The 22,205-nt window shown below is 34.3% G+C and overlaps 1 protein-coding gene across 1 annotated transcript in view; it reads left to right on the top strand.

The window, feature by feature from the left end:
- The window catches only part of UBE2D1 (ubiquitin conjugating enzyme E2 D1), a 30,749-nt gene extending 16,283 nt beyond the window's left edge, over positions 1–14,466 (top strand). Inside the window, exons 2-7 of the mRNA XM_041749747.1 lie at positions 5,910–5,973; positions 6,067–6,098; positions 8,792–8,869; positions 9,938–10,043; positions 13,054–13,147; positions 13,883–14,466. Coding sequence (XP_041605681.1) covers positions 5,910–5,973; positions 6,067–6,098; positions 8,792–8,869; positions 9,938–10,043; positions 13,054–13,147; positions 13,883–13,928 — 420 coding nt within the window. The 3' untranslated portion in view covers positions 13,929–14,466. The remainder of the gene's footprint in view (positions 1–5,909; positions 5,974–6,066; positions 6,099–8,791; positions 8,870–9,937; positions 10,044–13,053; positions 13,148–13,882) is intronic.
- The last annotated feature ends 7,739 nt before the right edge of the window (positions 14,467–22,205 follow it).

Here is a 22,205-nt window from a genome sequence, read left to right as displayed (position 1 = left end):
ATAACATCTTAGTTTTTTTTTTTTTAAAGATTTGATTTATTTATTCATGAGAGACACACAGAGAGAGAGAGAGGCAGAGACACAGGCAGAGGGAGAAGCAGGCTCCATGCAGGGAGCCCGATGTGGGACTCGATCCCAGGTCTCCAGGATCACACCCCATAACGCAACGCTAAACCACTGCACCACTGGGGCTGCCCTAACATCTTAGTTTTATTGTGAAATTAACATTGACCTAATAGGCCCCCTGAAAGCGTTTAGGAAAACTGAAGGGAGTTCTTTGGAATATTATTGAGCAAGTTTGTGAATGGGAACCCAATTGAGCATGTAAACTGGTAACGAGGTAATGGAAAGCCTTCACTGGTTGAGTGTGATTTTAATAAGCAGTGGGGAGCCACTGAAATTCTCTAAAGAAAGATTGAAATAGAGCTGTGCTTTTTAGATTATTCTGCAAATAATGCATAGAGTTTGTGGAAGCAATTATATTTGTACTATACCTGGTTTTTGAAGAAATTGTAGTAAGCAGTAGAACAGGTATTGAGAGTATATTGTATTCTCATATGACTATATATAGATGATGGATAAGAGAAAGACAAGAGTCAAAACAATGCTGAAATTTTGAACCTGGTGACTTTGTGACAAATATTCCATTAATAGATGTTGGAGACACAGGAAAAGAAGCAATCCTGAGAAAGAAAGTGGATTAAGTTTGGGAATATATAAAAAAAGTTTTACATTATTATTTGTGTTGAAATAAATTTAGTCTACAGAAAAGTTACCAAAAATAATAAAGTTCATGTGTATCTTTCACCTAATTTTTCCTAACATTTACAACTTACATTACCAAAATGAAGAAAGTAACATAAAGTACATAAAGTACAATACTATAAACTAAACTACAGACCTAATTCAGATTTTACCAGTTTTTCAACTGTCCTTTTCTTGTTTGAGGATCCAGTCTGGGATCCTACATTGAATTTAATTGGTATGTCTTAGTATATATATTCTTTAATTTGTGACATTTCCTCAATCTTTCCTTGTCTTATAAAAATTATTTAGTGACAAGAGAAGATACTTATTATAGGTATAATGAAAAATACCAGTGTTATTTCAGTTTTTAAAAATGTCTAAGAACCTGAGTAAAAAAAAAAATCACTATTTTTTCTTTAAAAAGTTATAAAAGTATTTTTAAAAAGTTGAAATAATATAGAAGACATGAATGAAAAGTGACAACTCATTCCCAGAAATAGCTATAGCTAATAGTTTTATTTATTTTGTATGCATGTATAGTATGTGTATATGTTATGGGATCTAATGGACATACCCTTCTGTAACTTGAATTTTTAACTCAAAAACTTTTATAGGCACACAACATCTTTATATGGAGCATATACAGATCTAGTTCATTCTTTTCAATGGCTGCACAGTGTTACATCATGTGGCTGTATCATGAAACCATTCTCTTATTAATGGAGCTTTAAGTTGTCCTTGGTTTTTCATAGTTAAGTAAACTGCCTCACTGAGCATCCTGATACATGTATTTTTGGGTATTTGGACAGTTATTACTATGAGGTGAAATTACTGGGTCAGAGACCATATGTGTTTTTCACATTCACAGTTATTACCAAATTGCCCTTCAAAAGGATGTGTCTTAACACTCCCTCCAACAGTGAATGACATGTCATTTTCCTCCAAAGCTGTGGATGAAGTATTCTAATGTTAAACAATGGTTTGGTTTTGGTGACAACAATTCCTGTGGGTGTTTGACTATTTATGCATTACTCTGGTTTTTTTTCTTTACAAAGCACTACTTTGTTTTACTTTTGTAACACAAACACACATACACATATACCTCTTAATTAAAAATAAATGGTTTTAAATGCTTTGTCTTTGAGACTTTTTTTTTTCTTTGAGACGTTTTACTTTTAAATAGCATGAGGTAAAAGCAAGGCCATGAAGAGGCCTAGATGAGGGGCTAATGAAACAGTTATTGGGAGGCTACCTATGGAGTGCATCCTAGATTTCAAGGTAGTTGGTGGAGTAGGAGGAAGTGAAAGCCAGGGTCAGAGTAAACCAAACTTTAGAGGGGCTTCCATGAGTAGAGAGAATGTGGAATTAATCTTTGGCTCTTAGGTAAGGACCTGACTGATTTGAGCAGTTGGTATAATTCAGTGTTAATTCTTACATAGATAGTGGAGAGAGGAGCAAAGGAAGAGATGACTATTCCTAGAATTTCTGCTTGAAATAACATAGGACTCACTGAATTATTTTTAATACTCCATATGTGGCTATGGTGATAGAAATAGGCAAATAAGAATGCCATTTAAAGCAGAGAAACCATGAATCAAATTCTAAGACTGTTTCTGAGAATCTTGGAGTAAACTAAATTGGTATTTAACCAGTATAAGTAGTTCTTGGTTTTTTGTGTCTTACCTATAAGTATACTGGCTGCCGAATAGGCTAAGAACAAAAGGGTGGGGTTTTTTTGGTTGGTTGTAGTTTTGTTTGCTATATATTTTCACCCTCTTAGCACATCTCAGAATTCCTCATTTTTCTTTTTTCAATTTTAAGATCTATTTTTGGGGATGAAGGAGGGTATATATTGAGCCTTTTGTTTTCAGTTGGTCATTCTGTCTGCACCGATGTACCATAGGTTTAGTTACATATTTCCAAATATAACAGGGCATATTTCTAGACACATCATTTGAGAAAGGGATAGAACATTAGAGATTTAGACCCCTAAAAAGTCTAGGATGTGTAAGTCTTCACCTGAGCATTAATGTCACTATTCATGAGTAATGATCAGTTCACTATTAAGAATGTTTGATGTACTGTTCAGCTTCCTCTTTCCTATAATAAGTGAGCTTTAAATAGACAACTTAAGAACCTGACCTTTGCAGTTCAGTTGTGAGATTTTTCTCTTGTCCTGAGTTCAAACTGCTCCTAGCAGAGGAGGAAGTATCAGGGCACAAAGGGGTCCCTGGGTGGCTCAGTCAGTTACGTGTCTGCCTTTGGCTCCGGTCATGATCCCAGGGTCCTGGGATGGAGCCCCCTGTGAGGCTCCCTGCTTAGCAGGGTGCCTGCTTCTCCCTCCCTCTGCCTGCCCTTCCCCCTGCTTGTGCTCTCATTCTGTCAAATAAAGAAATAAAATCTTTAAAAATGAAAAAAAGAATCAGGGCACAAAAATAAAAGAACAAGATAACCTTGACTTTTCTGTATTATTTTAAAGGGATTTGAATAACAGTCTAACATTTGAAATTTGAACATAATATTACAAATAAAGTATAATTTTGGGCTTTTTGTTAGAATATAAAATATATGTGTGTATTTTTAGGTATGACTTATTCACATATATAGTATCTCTGTAAAAATATATCCATGCAAATAACTTCCTTTTTTTAACTACAGAAACTCATTTTCAAAATAACTAGTTTTCTGCATAAAGTAAGGGCAAAGTAGTCCCATTTACCCATTTACACTAATGTTAGAAAACTCAACATGATTAATATTTTCAGAAGCAATCTCCTAAAAGCCCAGATTAGAAAACTATTAAATAAAGCACAGTCATCTAAAATGGGTCTGTGACTTGGGAACACTCCTCCCCCAGGTATTTAAACTGATTAAATAGTTGCATTCTGCTACATTTACTTGAATACTTACTACATGTCAGAGATTGCGGTTTTTCACATGTATCATTTCTCTTGGCTGTTATAGAGACTATGGATAAAAGTAGTAATGCCACTTTACGTTACAGAAAACTAAGGTTTGGAGAGGGGAAAATAATGTTTTGCCCAAGATCATGTGGCAAGTGAGTATGGTACCTGAATTTGAAGTTCAGAGCCTTGCTTTTTAATCTAACCATTATCACTAAGTTGAGGATTGAAATCTCCCTCTTATTGTTTAACTACACCTGGACCAAAGAAACTGCTAACTTTGCTAGTTAATTCTTATCAGGAAGAAGGGTACAGCACCAGTTGTGAAGATAACAGCAACAAAAACAGAAATGAAAAGACCAAGATATACTGGAGAAGACTTGAAAGAACTAGACCAGAGTCTGCACTTGGCTCAGTTTTTAAGCTTAGGAATTTCTTAGGAAAGCCTTTCCTTATTTCTGTTAGAACACTGTTAGCCATCCTTTTCCTTATTTCTGTTAGAACATTGAACTCGTTGTAATACCATATTGTAAGGGTTCTAAGGTGCTTATATTTTTTATTTAAACATTTCTAAAATCTAGATAGCATCTTATAATTGATATAGTCTTAAAATTAATTGATAGCTTTTCTCCTTAATTACTGATACAAAAAATAAGGATGTCATTTATGGTTGTTAGCATCTTAGATTGGATGAAATAGAGTTTACATGTGTTCCCATGAAAAGTTTTATATCACTCCAACAGGTTTAAATGCCTGGTATACATAATGATTTTCCAGTTTCTAGTCTAGTCCTCTTTTAAGCCCCAGACCTACGTGCTGAACTAAATTCTCCTTTGACACCACAGGGATCACCAATTCAGTATGTCTCCTTTCCAAACAAACTTGTCTTTTTAGTATTCTCCCATTTCTAAATGGAATCCACATTTGTACATTTGTAAGCTATAAAGGTTACCAGTCTGACTACCAAGGTGTGAATCCCGCTTCCACCCTATACTAGTTTTGTGAGCATACAGTGAAGTGTGATGCCTTTGTTCTTCATCTGTAAAATGGGGAGCATGATAACACCTGTCTCTGAAGATGGTTAGGACAATAAAACAAGGAGTAAGTGTTAGCTGCCACTAATCTTCATGATACATGGCTGTGACCTCTCTCCTTACCTGTGTACATGTAATTCATCATCAAATCCTGTGAGAAGTTGGCCCTTCAAAATATTTCTGTCCACTTTTATTTCATAGCTGCTTCTCTACACCAAGCCCTCATTTTTCTCTCCTTTAGTAACTAATAGCTTCTCCTCTTTCTCATCTCTTATCCATTCAATACAAAGGCCAGACAGCTATTTTTTAAATCAGATCATACTGCTTCCTAAAACCTCCAATCTTTAGTATGATGTGTATTGTTCTCAGTTCTCTGCCTGGCCTCTGCCTACTTTTTTAGTCTCATCTTACTTTTTAGTCTACTTAACAGTGTCACTCATATCTCCCAAAATGAACTCCCACTCCTTTACTTTTTGATTTAGATGCCACTGCCTGAAATGATCTTCCAAACTAAAGTAGGTACTTCAGTCCTAAAGTATGATCTTTTTTTTTTAAGTATGATCTTTTATATTGACTTTATTATACCTTTCATATTTGGGGTGAAGATAAGGAAATTGAGTGATTTCCCCCAGGCTCGTGATGCTAGTTATGGTAGAACTAGAATGCCAACCCAGGACTGGCTCCAAACTGTGTCATTTCCCTGATCCTTCCTTTGCTTCCTTGAGAGCAGAAGAAAGCATATGAATCAATGTGCTATGCTTCCAAAGATGGCCTGACTTATCTCTTTTCTTTCTATTTAACCTTCAGGTAGGTTGTTCTTTCAGTATCCACTTCTCTGTGAGTCATCACTCCGAAATTAGATTGTAAACGTTTGAAGTTCTTTTTCTATTCTTATGGTATAGTATAGCATTCTTATAGCAGTTCTTATATAGCAATTCTATAAATTACCTTGCATACAGTAGATACTTACTAAATATTTTTGTCTTAGGGGATATTAGAGAAAAACAATATTTTAATCCATTTAATATTTTAGGGTTTGGAGATCTCTCAGGAAGGAATTTAATACTTGCTATACTCTTCTACCAATCAGTAACAGAGTACATTTTCTGTTTTCATATTTTGAATAGAACTGCCTAAAATTATTTTAAATAATTTATGTCTTCATAGACAATTGTTTGTTTCACTGGAAAAATGATTAACCTGAGGTATTTTTGCTTTGCTTCAGGAATTAAGTGATCTACAACGGGACCCACCTGCTCATTGTTCAGCTGGACCTGTGGGAGATGACTGTAAGCTTTGCTCTCTTGCTAGGATTTTGCTATCATTAATAATATAGGTTTGAACATTTGTTAATGACTCCAAAACTCCTTTGTTTGTTTCAGTGTTCCACTGGCAAGCAACTATTATGGGACCTGTAAGTATGATTCATATATATGAAATTAATTCCCGAAGCCATGCTTCATTTTTGTTGTTTCACCTTTGATCAGTTGTTTGTGGCTAAGGTTGAGTTTTCTTGTACTCTGAATCACCCAGGAAGCAAAATATGATTAAAGGATTTATGATGATTTTCTAGAGCACTGGTGGCAAATACATCACTGTGATGTTTTCCTTTGGCAAATCCTTGATTATTACAAATAGTCATGGATCGATCACCCAAAGTATGCAACCAGGCTATACATTTGTTTGATCTGTTTTTAAACACAAAAGTCAGTTGTTCAAAATTAAGCATAGTTATTCTCATATCAACAATTTTAGTAAAAAAAGCAAAACAATTTTAGTAGGTTAGAAATAATTAACTCAGTAATGGAATACCTGCAAGTAACAAGCACCAGTTTGCAATAACTGTTTTCACTGTTCCTATGTATGAAAGAGAATTGGTGAGATAATTTCAATGCATCTGTCTTTGCCAACTCGTGAATTTGTTGTTTATAGTTTCGTTGTACTGAACTCAAAATTACCTATTTTGTGACTGGCTTTACTTAATAACACTTACTACCCTTGTTAAGATTGTTTCTTTCTATGAAACAGGCTTTTCTTTCTGTGCACAAAAATCTGATTGCAAAAGAATGGGCATTGACTACTTTCTGGGTGAGAGTATACTAGTAACATGTTTCCATTAACACCATTCTCTCCTGCCTCCCCTGAAAGAACTTTATCTAGTTACTCATAGAAGTTTAAATCATTTTGCCTTGTGTTTCATTTTAAAAGACAATAAGTACTGAATTTTCAAAACAGGAGTCCTGGGCAGATGTCTGAAATTACTAAACTGTTACATTGTTAGTTTTTTAAAGGGTAAATGCAACATATTTATTTAAATAACAACTTTAAGAATCTAGTTATATGTTTTTCATTGCTTACTAAGAACCTTCAAAATACTACTATTTAAAGGCCCACCCTTGCCATTTGAATTATAGCCCTTCACAGATATTTCTTAGGTGAATCACCTGTAGCAAATGGTTACAATTATGTTACTCATACCCCTTTATTTTAGTAATCTAAACATGCCACTCTATAATATCATTTGAATTTACTTATATTTTCTACATTCCTTATAATTTTTGCTGAACTGGAATTAAACTATATATAGTAAGATATATATTATATATATATATATATTATAAGTAAGATATATATATTAGATATATATATATATATATATATATATCTATTATCAAGTACAGTCCTCTAATGTATATGCAGAGACTCGAAGAAGTATTGATAGTCTTGCTAGTATTACCAAAGTGGTAATATAACATGATAAATTTAATTAAGTATAAAGGAAGGGCACCTGGGTGGCTCCAAGTTGGTTAAACATCTGACTTTGGCTTAGGTCATGATCTTAGGGTCCTGGGACTGAGCCCTGCATCTGGTTCCCTGCTCAGTGGGGAGTAGTCTGCTTGTCCCTCTGCCCCTCCACCTCCTTGTGCATGTGTGCGCTCTCTTACTTTCTCTCAAATAAATAAAATCTTTTATATATATATAAAGGAGGGATCCCTGGGTGGCGCAGCGGTTTAGCGCCTGCCTTTGGCCCAGGGCGCGATCCTGGAGGCCCGGGATCGAATCCCACATCAGGCTCCCGGTGCATGGAGCCTGCTTCTCCCTCTGCCTGTGTCTCTGCCTCTCTCTCTCTCTGTGACTATCATAAATAAATTAAAAAAAAATATATATATATATATATAAAGGAATATATGTGGGTATGTATATATGTGTGTGTGTATAAAGGAATTAAAATAGAATTTTAGGTATTTTGCTGCCTTTTTTCTTTGTCATTTTTTTTCTTGCTTGTAGCATTAAATGTATTTTCTAACTGCCATAAAGAAACATGGCCATATTTAAATTCCTCTTGTAAAGTTGACTCCTAATTTGGTTAAATGAATATTGAATTTATGTAGGTTTATTTTTAGCTTTTTTTGCGTTTTCCACATTATAAACCGTTACTAAGTGAAGATTGGAGATCTGAATTGTTTGTCACGGAGCCTTTCCTTTTTGTAACTTGGTCTTTTTAGTTCATCTCTATTCTTGCCCCTTAATGGACACTCAGGGGTGCCTCGGTGGCTCAGTTAAGTGCCCAACTCTTGATTCCAGCTCAGGTCATGATCTCAGGGTCATGGGATCAAGCCCCACGTCAGGCTCCCTGCTCAGTGGGGAGTCTGCTCAAGATCTCTCCCTCTCTGCCCCTCTCCCAGCTTACATTCTCTCTAAAATCAATAAGTAAATAAATCTTTTTTTAAAAAGACCATCAGATCTTGTTTTGTAAATAAGAATACTAGCCCCACCCCTTTTTCCCATACCAATTACTGCTGCAGAAAATTATTTTCTCAAAGCAATCTTAGTGTATACCAGTCTATTAAACTCTAGACTCATAAAAAGATCTGTTTAAGTCACACTACTGTGTGGGTCCTATTTTTGTGTTTAACTTTGATGTTGTCATGATTGTTGGAGAGTCTTCCTTCATATCTGCTAAGGGAAACCTATTTTCAAGGTAAATGATTTGCACTTGGGACAGAATGATGGCATTTTTTTTTTTTCAAATCTATTTAAGGGGATATCATATCTCAGGTTACTAAAAAATACAATAATTACTGATGCAAATATTTGTAATTTCAGCCTGATAGCGCCTATCAAGGTGGAGTCTTCTTTCTCACTGTACATTTTCCGACAGACTATCCTTTTAAGCCACCAAAGGTACTTTAATTTTTATGATTGATGTGCCTCCTTTGCCAGGGATCTTACTCTTTACTCCAAGATATGTATGTGATGTCAAACACATCATGTCAAACACATGGGTAGATTAGCATGTTGAAACTATTTTGTAAAATAACTGAATTTAAAATATGCTTTCTTACTCAAATATTGGACTATATCTATAAAATAAAAGGCAGTATCTGTTATACTATAAATTAGCTTTCTTACCTTTTTTCCCCTCCTTATTAAAATATATGTAGTTTGGGAAATTTTTTATGGTCAAGAATCAGACTTTTCTATTCAGGAGATTATCTTTCCAAAGTTGACCCTATTTCTCAGTTCTTAAGTTCTTAATTCAAAAATTTATTGAGCATCTCCGATGTTCTATTATATTGAGGATTAAAAAAATAAATATGGTACAGTCTCTTTGTTAAGTGGGGTAGGAAAAATAAAAATGTGTTCTTATTAAATTAAATATAAACTAGATCTGAAGAGGAAATAAGTGATGGTGACATCAAAGAGGGAGAAATTTGTTAACAAATTCTGTCACTCAGAATAATTATTTCTGATTTTTAAAAACACCTGATTAACATTATATATATGAAACAATATAGTAACTTCCTGGAAGATTAGAATTCTTGTCAGACTCCTTAGGATAGGTAACGGCCCCTCAGCTTTCTTGTGGACCAAAGTCAGCACCCTATTTTTAGATCCAAGTGTCACTTGCATGTATCAACGATAAATTAAGAAAAGGATTACTTTAAGGGATGATGAAAGCCATGGTTAATTACTTCAGGTACTACTCAGCCAGTCATATCAGCTATAAGAGTTTTATTTATTATCTTCCAAAATACTTCTCAGTTCCTGAGAGGAAAGGGAAAACTGACTTTATTTGCTTTTACACTCCCAGTAGTTAAAACTGTGTGCACAAAGTAGATGCTCAGTTTCTTGTTGAATACATTTCTCCTCTAAGGTTATATAAAATTGAGGACATTTTGCTCTAGCACAATTTTGTTCTGTTTTGTCTATAGTTCATGGATTGTCACATTTTTTTGTTTTGTTTTTTAGATTGCTTTCACAACAAAAATTTACCATCCAAACATCAACAGTAATGGAAGTATTTGTCTTGATATCCTGAGGTCACAATGGTCACCAGCTCTGACTGTATCAAAAGGTAATTTCATTTATCAGATTTATAACAGTTGATAACAGTGAGACAGGAAAAATACAGCAGAGGTATATAGGGAATAAAGTTTAAAAAAAAAAAATCTGTGTTTTTTCCTGCTTTGATTTTGCTTTATTTTCATAGCTCTTCTTTTACTCTTTTGCTTTTAGCAGTTAGCTTGGCATGATTAATGGGCAAATCGTAATGATAAAATGAGAGAAATTTTAAATATGTTAGAGCTAGATATTTGGATAAGCCTGTTGACATTTTACTACTTTAGTTTGGGCTTTAAAGAGAGAGATAGGGTATAAATAAGATTTTAGGACCATCTGTCCCATTTATTAAATGGGATTTTTGATGTAATGAGTAAAGTTATACTTCTCTTACATCATCTAAGAAAAAATACCAGATGAGACTGATAAATGATTTCAAATGAGAGACACATTTCACTTTAGAATAGCGCAGGACATTTAGCATGTTAGTCTAAACTTACAGTAACCAATAGCATTATTTTCATGACTGATGATCCATGTGGATTCTCAGCTTTCACAGATATATAGCTTTTCCTTGTTAAATTATCAAATGTGTACATAGACCTTCGGAAGCCTTTTTGTTATTAGCCAATACTCTATACTGTGCCAGTTCTCTTAATTTATGTCTTTTTTCTCTAATAGTAGAGAACCTAACCATTGGAAAATACTGTTTTGAGTTAGAAGCATCTGCTGAAGTAATTTAATTTGGTAGTTTTCCCTTGTTCTAGAATTTAAGAAAATTATTTCTCTTGAAGGATTAAAGGGAGGAGTGAGTCTATGCTCATTTTAAAAATCGCTTTAATAAATGCTACCTTAATGTTTAACTTAAAAGTGATTAGGTTTAGGGGTGCCTGGGTGGCTCAGTCAGGTAAGCGTCTGTCTGCAGTTCAGGTCATGATCTCTGGGTCCTGGGATCCAGCCTGCATCAGACTCCCCTGTTCAGCAGGGAGTCTCCCTCTCTCTCCTCATCATTCATTCTCTCTCTCTTTCAAATAAATAAAATATTTTTTTAAAAAGGTGTTTAGGTTTATAGGAAGCAGAGTCCACAGAAATATTTTAAGTATTAGGTAAGGAGTAGCCCTTCCTGTCAGCTAGTTATTATGAGTGGCAGTTTTTCTGACCAAAATGTTTGTATAAAATGTTCATGTTGATTCTGGTGTCATTTTAAAAAGCTTTCACATAGTATAACTGCTATGCACTAGATGTAAGAAAGTTTGTGTCAAAAGGTTACTCAATAAACTCTTTCCTGGAATGGTATCACAAATGTAAGTCATTTGGCATAAGTGGTTAAGTACTTATAAAAGAAATGGCACACTGCCAGATGTTGAGCACTTATCTTCTAACATTGGAAACTTTTTATAAATATTAGTTAATATTCTTGGCTCCTGGAAACTGTCCTTGAAGAATTTCAAGGAGCCTCAGTTTCCTCATATGTAAAATGAGGATTATAAGAGTATTACCACCTAAGGTCGCTATGCATCTGGCACATAGAAGGCACTCAAGAATGTCAACTATTAATACCTTTTTCTCTATCTTAAAACATTTGATTTGCGTATATGATAGTGAAATCAGGGCATGTGGCTTTTGGCAGCAAGAATGAGAAATGAGGGATTTCCATATTTTAAATGTCTTATTTTGCTTTTTTATCATGAGTTTAGTCTAGAAACTCTGGAAATGTGAGCTAAGATAATCTACCCTATTGGTTTAATATATACAAGGTTTAAAATTTTAGTGGGCAGATGAAAGATAAGGAAGAAAATATTAATTTTCTTATTAGCCCTTAGCAGCCCCCTTTCACATGTGTCATTTAAGAATTAACTCTGTTTGGGGATCCCTGGGTGGCTCAGCGGTTTGGCGCCTACCTTTGGCCCAGGGCGCCATCCCGGAGTCCCGGGATCGAGTCCCACGTCGGGCTCCCTGCATGGAGCCTGCTTCTCCCTCTGCCTGTGTCTCTGCCTCTCTCTCTCTATGTCTATCATAAATAAATAAAAATAAATAAATCTTTAAAAAAAAAAAGAATTAACTCTGTTTTATAAATTCACTTGTGGATTTGTAAGAGTAGGAAAAGATAAATAAACATAGTAGAGGAAGGTGAAGATAAAATGTTCTTCCAAAGACTCCTCATACCCCCTCAGAAGTGGTGGCATGCAGTTGAAACATCAGTGAGGAACCAGAGTCCTTGTTCCTTACTTCTTCAGATACTTTAGATTGTTTTTTAAAATGCAGGTATTTGAAATAGTATTTTGATGTGGCAAGATACAACTACTTTTTCAGTTTTCATTTCTATTTAAAAATGTACAAGTTAAATATTGATAATTGTTCACATTATTATTAAATGAGTGTGATACAGATAATGTACATGGAATAAAAGATTTATTGAAAAAATCTGACAAATCTTTCTTTGTAGGCAAACTATAGCACTAAAGTAAAAAGTACATAAACATGAATCTAAAATGGTTTGGACTGTTAACTATAATTTGCTTTCCTTATTTTGAATTGATTAGAACATAGATTTTCTGAATTATAATAAAATAAAAAGTGGACAGTTTCCTCATTAAAGTTCAGAAATATCTCTAAGAAATATCTAAAATTAGGATACTGTTTTTAAAATGTTTTGATTAGCTATATATGTTACCTAAAATTATTTTTGTAGAGACCTCTTGAAATTAAATGTTTATAGTTTATAGTTACTATAAAGATGCATATTTTTTAAATAAGTAGAAATTCAGAGTTTAAAACATCAAAAATTATGGTAATTTTGTATTATATATCCTACATGCTAGTTTTATAATTTTTAATTTAAAAAATATTTGTTTCTAAAAAAATATATATATATTTGTTTCTAAGTAGTCTACAATGTAATTTAGCATGTTACTTTGTTTTGTTTTCTTTATAAGTTCATTGTCTATATTCAGTCAAATCATTTTCATATATGTAATTGTGCAAAATAGATCATTATCTAATATGTTGTTCTCTTTTCAATCTAGTTTTATTGTCCATATGTTCTCTACTTTGTGATCCTAATCCAGATGACCCCTTAGTACCAGATATTGCACAAATCTATAAATCAGACAAAGAAAAGTAAGTGTTTACTTAAGTTTATGCCTGGGTGTATTTCTGTGTAGTCTGCCAAAATAGAAGTATTATCAATACATTTAAGTACAATTAATTGTGTTTATTATACTAAGTTTGTTTATCTTTCCAATGGAAGAAATCTTTCATTTTAAACTTTATTAGTCTTTTTACAAAAGATATCATTCCTTCCCAAATAGTGTTTAATCCTTTACTATTTAATAGTACATCTTGTATTTGCACAATATGACTTTATTGATAGGAAAGAACTATATATAGTTCTAGGTGGTAAATTTAAAATAATTTGATAATGGGAAAGCATTGAATATTGTATTCCTTATCTTCTCCCAGGAAGAGAAGTTATCCCTAACCCCCTCCAAACTGACGTAATTTTCAAGCTGCTTCATCTTGCTGGTACTTTTGATTCATTTGCAGTTTACAGACAGTGCCCATTCAGGGTTGGCTTTTATAGATTTATGTTAGAAATTGATTTCCTCATTTTGTTGTTTATAATTTAAGCTTGTTTTTATATTGGTTGTAGAGAAATCCATCAGTTAAAAATTACTTGTTTTCTGTTTTATTTATAATGTATGAACCTAAGTCACCAATATTGAGCCAATAATTGGCATATGAATGAGTATTGCAATTAAGTGTAAAAAGGTAAAATATACAGTTTTATATAAATAGGGCTTCTAAAAGATTCAGTTTGTATGTTTTTACTATATCTCTTTTGTATGCCTACAGATACAACAGACATGCAAGAGAATGGACTCAGAAATATGCAATGTAAAATCAAAAAAATTTTCATATATACCAGAGTACTGTAAAATCTAGGTTTTTTTCAACATTAGCAGTAAATTGAGCACTGTTTACTGTTTCATTGTACCATGAAATCCTTTGAATTTTACCCACTTTACATGTATTTCTGAAGCAAGACAAAACAAACTTCCAAAAATACCCTTAAGACTGTGATGAGAGCATTTGTCATTTTGTATGCATTAAGAAAGACATTTATTATGGTTTTTAAGATACGTGGACATCTGCATCTTCAGCTTACAAGATCTGCAATGCATCTGAAAAACAACCAAATTATTTTTTGCTGAAACTAGATGTTTTTACATGAGAAATACTGTACGTGTTGTCTAAGATGTCATCAGTTTTATAAATCTGTATTCAGATTTCATTCTTTGTTAGCTCACTTTATAATTTGTATTTTTTTACTGTATAGACTAAATATATTCTATTTACATGTATGTCAACTCATTACCTTTTCCCTGTGAACAGTATTGAAAAAACCCAACAGCTGGTAATTAAATGAATTAACTGTCTGTCTCCTTTGTCTTAGGGTATTCTGTAGATTGATTACAGATTTCTTAAACCTGAAAGGATCTTTACACTGTAATTCTCAGTATCCTGATTATGGAGAAACACTTGTTTTGATTTTGTTATACTTGACTTAACTTTATTGCAATGTGAATTAATTGCACTGCTAAGTAGGAAGATGTGTAACTTTTATTTGTTGCTATTCACATTTGAATTTTTTTCTGTATAGGCAATATTATATTGACACCTTTTACAGATATTAATGTAGCTTTTTCCATATAAATAAAATGCTTTTTCTACTATTTGTCTTGATTACTTAAAGAAAGAAATTATCTATAAGTAAGGATCAAAACTATAAAATTTTGCATGAAAATTAATTCCAAGTTGTGAGAATGAGATCTGTCGTATTTGGCATTCATTGCCATTAATTATATAAATTTTATTGCTTTAGGTTTGTATCTGTTTATTATAGTATCAGTCTAGATGATACACATCAATACCTTGTTATAGAAGAGAGTTTAGAATAAGTTGGTTTGTCTTAGATCACATTTTAAGTGGATTATTTACTAAAGTACTCTGATGAGTGTAAGGCAGTGTCACTCACAGTGAAGAAGGAATAGACCTGAAAAATAATTAGTTTAATTCATTAAAGTGCCCTCTAGATGGAACGGACATTGTATTTCTTAACATTTTAAAATCTAGAATTTTTAAAATAGTAGTGTAGTGCCATCACAGTTTGAAAGAGAACATCCATTTTTTACTATAGATGATATAAAGAAAATTCTAAAATGATGCTTTCTTCTGTTTTTATAAATTTTCAGTTAGAAGTGATTTAAATAAATAGGTAATCTTTGCAGATTTTAAAGAAAACTAGAAAGTTCAAATGTTTTAACTTGGAAAAAAATACATTTTTAATTATTTAGCATGGTTACCAAACTTGAGTAGTGTCATTTTTAAGAAGAGTTGTAGCTCTTTGGATTATTGCAGTAGTTGTATAAGTGTACAAGAATCTGTGATGGATGTAGTCATTAGTAAAGCATCTAAATCACTTAAGTATTTTACCATGGATCATTATTATTAAAGCACAAATAACCCGTTGTTAGAAAATGTGTTTTTATAAATGAATGTAAAAATAATCAAATGAATTGTGAAATTGATGTTTAAGAAAATACAGGTTTAAAAAGTAACTATATTAAGTAATGTCTTGAAACAAACATATCATGAAAAACACTGCTTTACTAGGTATGTGATTATAAGCTACATTCACCCAGAATTTGAACACTCAACTTCATTAGACTTTAATATTTAGTATATTTTGATAGTAAAGGATTTTGTTTCTTGAATATTTCACTTTTTTAAAAACTTTGTGTGGCATTTATTTTTGGAAGTGTCTTTTTTTTTCTTTATTAAAGTTTTGAAACTCGCCTAATTCTTGTTTGCCTTTGCTTACATCTGAATTGTATACCAGACTCCAGAGGAGTGAGCACAAGTTCTCGTAATTAAATAAAAACCTTAAGAGTTTAACAGTAGCATAGTAACTAGACAAGTCACCATTTTAGTTACGTTGTTTTTGCTTCATTTTGACAAGGATATATCAGTTATCTTATACAACTGCAAGGGGCCTTTCTCCATAAAGTAACCATTAACTTAGAGACCCTTGAAGTGAGGAAAATGGGTAGTCTTTTGGAGATTTAGGATAGTACCCCTTGAAGTCCTGGATGTTTCAACACAGTTTAAAACCATATTTAAGTTGAATTCTGAATGCTTGTAATTGCCACATAGAGTAAATCAGATACAAGTTGTAAGGGCAGCCTTACCCTCATCTCCCATATTTGCATATGATTCCTGAAGTACTTTACACCTGACTGTGTAAACTATATATATATAATTACTCATTTTTGCTTTAAGTTGCCCCCCTGACCCCCTCGTCCTTAAACTGTTAAGGGAAAATAAAAAATTTACTTTGTGGGTCAACTACTTAACAATTGCAAAGGATTATAAAGTATTAAATGAGAAATATACAAACACAGAGCACAAGGGCAGTCCTAAGAATTCAAAAGAGTAACTTTTTAAGAATTCAAAAGAGTAACTTTTTAAAAGACTTGAAAATACCACTCGTGGGACACATGGGTGGCTCAGTGGTTGAGCTTCTGCCTTCAGCTCGGTGTGATCCTGGAGTTCCAGGATTGAGTCCCACAGTCCCTGTGGGAAGCCAGCTTCTCTCTCTGCCTATTAATCTGCCTCTCTCTCTATGTCATAAATAAATAAATAATAAATAAAGAAAGAAAGAAAGAAAGAATATTAAAAAAATACCACATGTAGTTTTTCATTTCTTTTATTATTTTATCTCAGTGATCTGTTTATCTTTGTACATGATTTAGCCACTGCTCTTTTGCAGGATCCTGCTCTCACAGTTCTGTATTTTAAGATGGGAAAGATTGGGGAAATTAATTTTCCTCTCAGATTAAAAGAGATTCTTGGTCATGAAACTATTTGTATGATGTCTATTTGTTGTACTCAAAGTCCAGTAAATGATGTTTGAGTCTACTATAGAATCATCAGTCCTGTTACTAGGACCAGCCATGGAAAATGATCAGTGCTTTAGCCATGACCATATAAATAGAGCTTCAGTGTATTCAAATTGTTGGATTTGGTTTGTTCAAAAAGAACAGTTTATTGCTTATCTTTTTAGTTTGTTTAAATCTTTTAAGTGATTACCAATATAATAATAACAAACCTGAACTTTAGAAGTTCAGTTTTATCTATCATCTATAAACTAAGACTTTCAAAATATTTTTCCTTAAAACAGGGACTTAATTGCAATTCATTAGACCTAAAGTGTAATGCAGGTCATTTGTGAAAGTTCTTATTTTTTTAAATAGTATTTCTCTTTTACTGTTCTAATAGTTGTACAGATAAGAGAAGATTCATTTAATTTCACTTGTAAAAATTGCTATGTATGGATAACTTTCTGTACTGATTGACATTGGCAAGCTCTTATTAAACAATTGATGTACTTTCACCAGGAGTTTTTCAGTAACAATGATAATTAAAAATTTGTGGACACCTGATGTTTTTGGTTGTAGAAATAATCTGTAATGTAAAAAGTATGTTCATAACAACTTAATAGCTTTATATCCCTTATTTGTATTATATTACATTTAAATTTCTGCTGCCATTATCCTGTTATATATAAATATAAGAATATTATATATGTATATATAATATACAATTTTAAATTGTAAATGAATTGAACTAATAGGAGGAGGGAATATTCACCTAAAAAGTATTAACAATTGGAGCCATTTTTGTATAATAAGATATGTTTCTTTAAAAGCTTTCTTTAGCACTCTATTAGGTTCTACTTGTAGAGGAAGGGAGGTGCCTTAACTCATGAGGAAGTTGCTTTTATTCTGACAAATATATAAAATCTGAGCTAGGCTTTCCTAATATAATTTGTGTGAAGATCTCTTTAGTTCAAAAAAATCACTAGGAGTTGTGTATGAAATACAATAAACCCTTAATATGCATATTGTGGAAGCCAGTTGTGACACCACTTGTGTTGGCACTTCTGAACCACTCATTTTTTAAAAAGATTTTATTTATTTTAGAAAGAGCATGAGTGGGGGGGGGGGACAGAGGGACAGGGAAAGAACCTCAAGCAGACTTTGTGCTGAGTGTAGAGCCCCATGCAGGGCTCAATCCCAGGACTCTAAGACCACAACCTGAGCCAAAACCAAGAATTGGATGCTCCACTCACTGAGCCACCCAGGTGCCCCCTGACCCACTCATTTTAAGAGGCCATAACCACCCACACATTCAGTGTGTCAATATGATTGACAAGACTAAGCATATTGTAATACTTAGCTAAGACTTATTATAGTGACATAGCAAAGATACACAACTCAGGAAGAGGGAATGACTAGAGGAATGAATCTAGAGGAACCCATGTGCAGACTTCCTATGCAGTCCTCAAAGAGCCCACACAGATTGTACTCCAACAGTGAAATGCATTAACAGGGGCACAGTATTTCTGCCCAAGGAAGCCTGTTAAAAGCTCAACGTCCAGGGTTTTACTGGGGGCTAAATCATACGGCACCCTTTGCTCACCAAATTCTGATTTCCCAGAAGAAAAGCAGGTGTTCATCATAAATCACGTGCTTTTTTAAACAGTCTGGTCAGATTAGCACAGCTAATACAACCTTATCATATGGAGAAAATTTCAAAAGCTAAGTTTTTGGATGTCAGCTGAGGGCCAACCTTGTAAGCAAGCCTTTCTTGAATAGTCATGGTACCCTTGAAAATCAGCTGAACAAAAAAAAAAAAAGAAAAGAAAAAAGAAAATCAGCTGAACATGGAGGTTTATTCCTGGACTCTTCTATTGATCTACATCCCTTAATACCATACTATATTGATAACTGTAGCTTTGTAGTAACTTCTGAAATCAGGAAGTATGGGTCTTCCAGATTTGTTCTTTTGTGATATTGTTTTGACTTGTGTCCCTTCTGATTCCAAATGCATCTCAGGATCAGTTTTTCCATTTTTTCTGCTGAGATTTTAATTGGGATTGTATTGAACCTATAGAGCAATTTTGGTGAAGACATCTTTTGTTCTATCTATTGCTGAATGACAAATCACCCCAAACTAAGTGTAAAAGAAAAACCTTTTTTTAAAAAATTATGCTCATGAATAATGTTGGATAAGGAATTGGGATGGGGCACAGTAGGGATAGCTTATCTATTCCATGATACTTAGAGCCTCCGCTGGGGGTTAGGATCTGGGGCTTAAATCATTAGGAGGATTCTTTGCCCAGATGTTGGGACCCGGACAAGTATTGTATACCAGAGCACTTATTAATAGTCTATGTGACTTGAGCTCACAACATGGTAGGTCAGTTCTAAGAGGGAGTAGCTGGGGACAAGTGTTCAAAGAGAATATAGAGAAAGCTCCATGACCTTTTATAATCTCACCTTTGAAGTTACATAGTATCACTTCTGTTGTAGTTTATTGGTTGAAGCAGTCATAAGCCCTTCCGAAGGGAAGGGGACATAGTCCCCCACTTTTCCATGAGAAAATTTAAGGTCACCTCAAAATTCATTGTATGAATTCATTCATTCGTGATTTCCTCCATTCCATGAACACACACACACATATACTGATTGTTTTGTAGTGTTCTGTATAGATGTCTTGCATATTTTTCATTGGATTTATTCCTGGGTATCTAATTTTTAAAATGTATTAAGTTTTTTCATCTTATTTTCTGTTCTTACTGTATAGAAATCAATTTATAATATTTGATTAGTATTTTGCAGCCTTGCTAAATTCACTTTTTAATGGTTTGTAGAATTTTAAGGTTTTCTACAATTATAATTATGTAACCTGTGAATAATGATAACTTCCTCATTTCCAATATATAATTTCCTTTTCTTGTTGCAATAGCTATGACCTCCTGTATCATGTTGAATAAAAATAGTGATAGCAAGTATCCTTTCTTGATTTCTGAGGAAATGCTTTCATTGTTTTAAGTATGACGTTTGTTTATTACCAAGTTCCTTCTTTTCCTAATTTATGAAGCATTTTTATCATTGTTGAGTTACATGTTAAATTTCATTTAGTGCTTTTTCCACATCAAAATTATTATTGTATTTTTACCCTTTTTCCTCTAATAATATAGTATGAATTATATTAACTGATGTTCAAATGTTAAAATATCTCTACATTTCTGAACTAAACCCCCTTTGTGATGCACTATCCTCGTTCACAATCACTAACTTCTGGGGGTATGCTAAGATGGTGGCATAGGAGAAGAATGCTAGGCTGGGCTCATCCTCAAGCACAACTAGATAACTATCAAATCATTGTGAATACCCAAGAAATTGATCTGAGGACTGACAGAACAAACTGAACTAGAGGAAAAGAAGAGGCCACATGGAGGAAGGTAGGAAGTGCAGAGATGTGGTTTGGAGTAGAAATGAATCCCGGGTTCTGTAGACAGGAGAGAGTCCTAGTCAAGGAGAAAGATGAGAGAGAGTAGAGTACACAGGGATATGCACATGGAGTACATTTCCCCAAAGCCATTGCCTGGGAAAAAGAGAGGGCTGATTTTCGTGAGTTTTTGCAACCAGCGGGGATTAAAGACTGGAGTTTCAAGAGGTCAACAGGCTTGGCTGAGATAGAGCCCTGAGGGTGCTGCCCTGCTCCTGAAGAGAAGTCATGCAAGCAACCCCAGGGCAGATGCCATGATCTGAGGATTGCCTAATGGGCATGGGGAGAGGATGTTCACTCTTAGAGTTTATCTATGAGGTGGCATTCACAGAGGTGCATCTCCTGGGACAAGAGACCACAGTCACCATTTCCCTTTCTTGCCCCTCAGCATAGGCACATGGATAACTTCCTGAGGGTTGCTAAGCCAGATACTGAGCCTCCTTTGCTCCAAATACCATGACCCTGTACTCTGGTGCCACTGCCCTTATTGGTCAAACCTGCATCAGTCCCAGTACAGTGAGTCCCTTCCCCGGAAGACCAATGCAGATCCCCCTGCCACACTAGGTCCCTAAAGTCTGGAGTTTTCAAAACAGGCTTGGCTGGAATAGAGCCTAAAGTGTACTATGCTGATCCAGGGAGACAAGGAACCCAGAGATAGCATGAAAACAGTGATTGAAAAATACTTGGGACACACAAGGGGAAGTTACTCACTCTTCTGGGAGTGCTTCCCTGAGAGTAGCAAGCATGAGGTCCCCTCTCTGAAGACAAAGGGGCTGGCTGGTGCCATTTCCCTTCCCCACTCCTCAGCATAAACCAACTTCAATAAACAGCATAGCACCAGCACTGATTGCCTAACCTCCTTATACCAAGTCCTGCCCCCCTGTGGTACTGATTTTCTCAGGCAAGTATGCCTAAGAATCCGCTCACTGGGCCATTTCTCCAGAAGATCCAGAAGACTAGTACAAACCCTAGCATTCACCTCATCTACCAACAACAGAGCTCTGCAAGGCTTCAGTTCTAGTGGAAGTAGCATCAGGGCTCATTTAATAAGTAAACCAGAGCACACCTAATTAAAACTCTAGCGATCCAAACACTGCTCACTGCAGGCAAGAACCTCTGCAGACAACTGACCTGTTGGATAGAGCAGCTAAAACACAACTAAGTGCATACAGCATACACCAGAGACACTCCCTGATGCACCAGGCTCTGGATATTATACGACCTTTTCTTCAAAAAACCATTACTTTCAGGAGCAGGAAACATAACAGGCTTTTCTAATAGAAGAAGACAGAGACCTATATGAAATGCCAAAATGGAGGAATTCATCCCAAAAGGAAAAACAAGACAAGGTCACAGCCAGAGATCTAATTGAAAGAGATATAAGTAATATGTCTGATGGAGAAATTAAAGCAACAATCATAAGGATAATTGCTGGGCTTGTGAAAAGCATGGAAGACATCAGGAGATCCTTACCACGGAGATAAAAGAGTTAAAAAGAATAGGCAGAAATGAAAAATGCAGTAACTGAGATTTGAAACAGACTGGCTGTAATGACTACAAGCATGAAAGAATCAGAGGAAAATGAATAAGTGATATAGAAAATAAAATTATGGAAAATAATGAAGCTGAACAAAAGAGAGCAGTCCAAGAGAACTGATTCGATCAAATATAATAACGGTATCATAGGAGTCCTAGAAGGAGAAATGAGAGAGAAAGGAGGCAGAAGGTTTATTTGAGGAAATAATAGCTGAAATATTCA

This window comes from Vulpes lagopus, chromosome 3, assembly GCF_018345385.1.
Source record: "Vulpes lagopus strain Blue_001 chromosome 3, ASM1834538v1, whole genome shotgun sequence".
Taxonomy (NCBI): Eukaryota; Metazoa; Chordata; class Mammalia; order Carnivora; family Canidae; genus Vulpes; species Vulpes lagopus.
Note: the sequence above shows the minus strand (reverse complement) of the source record. Positions and strands in the feature narration are given on the sequence as shown.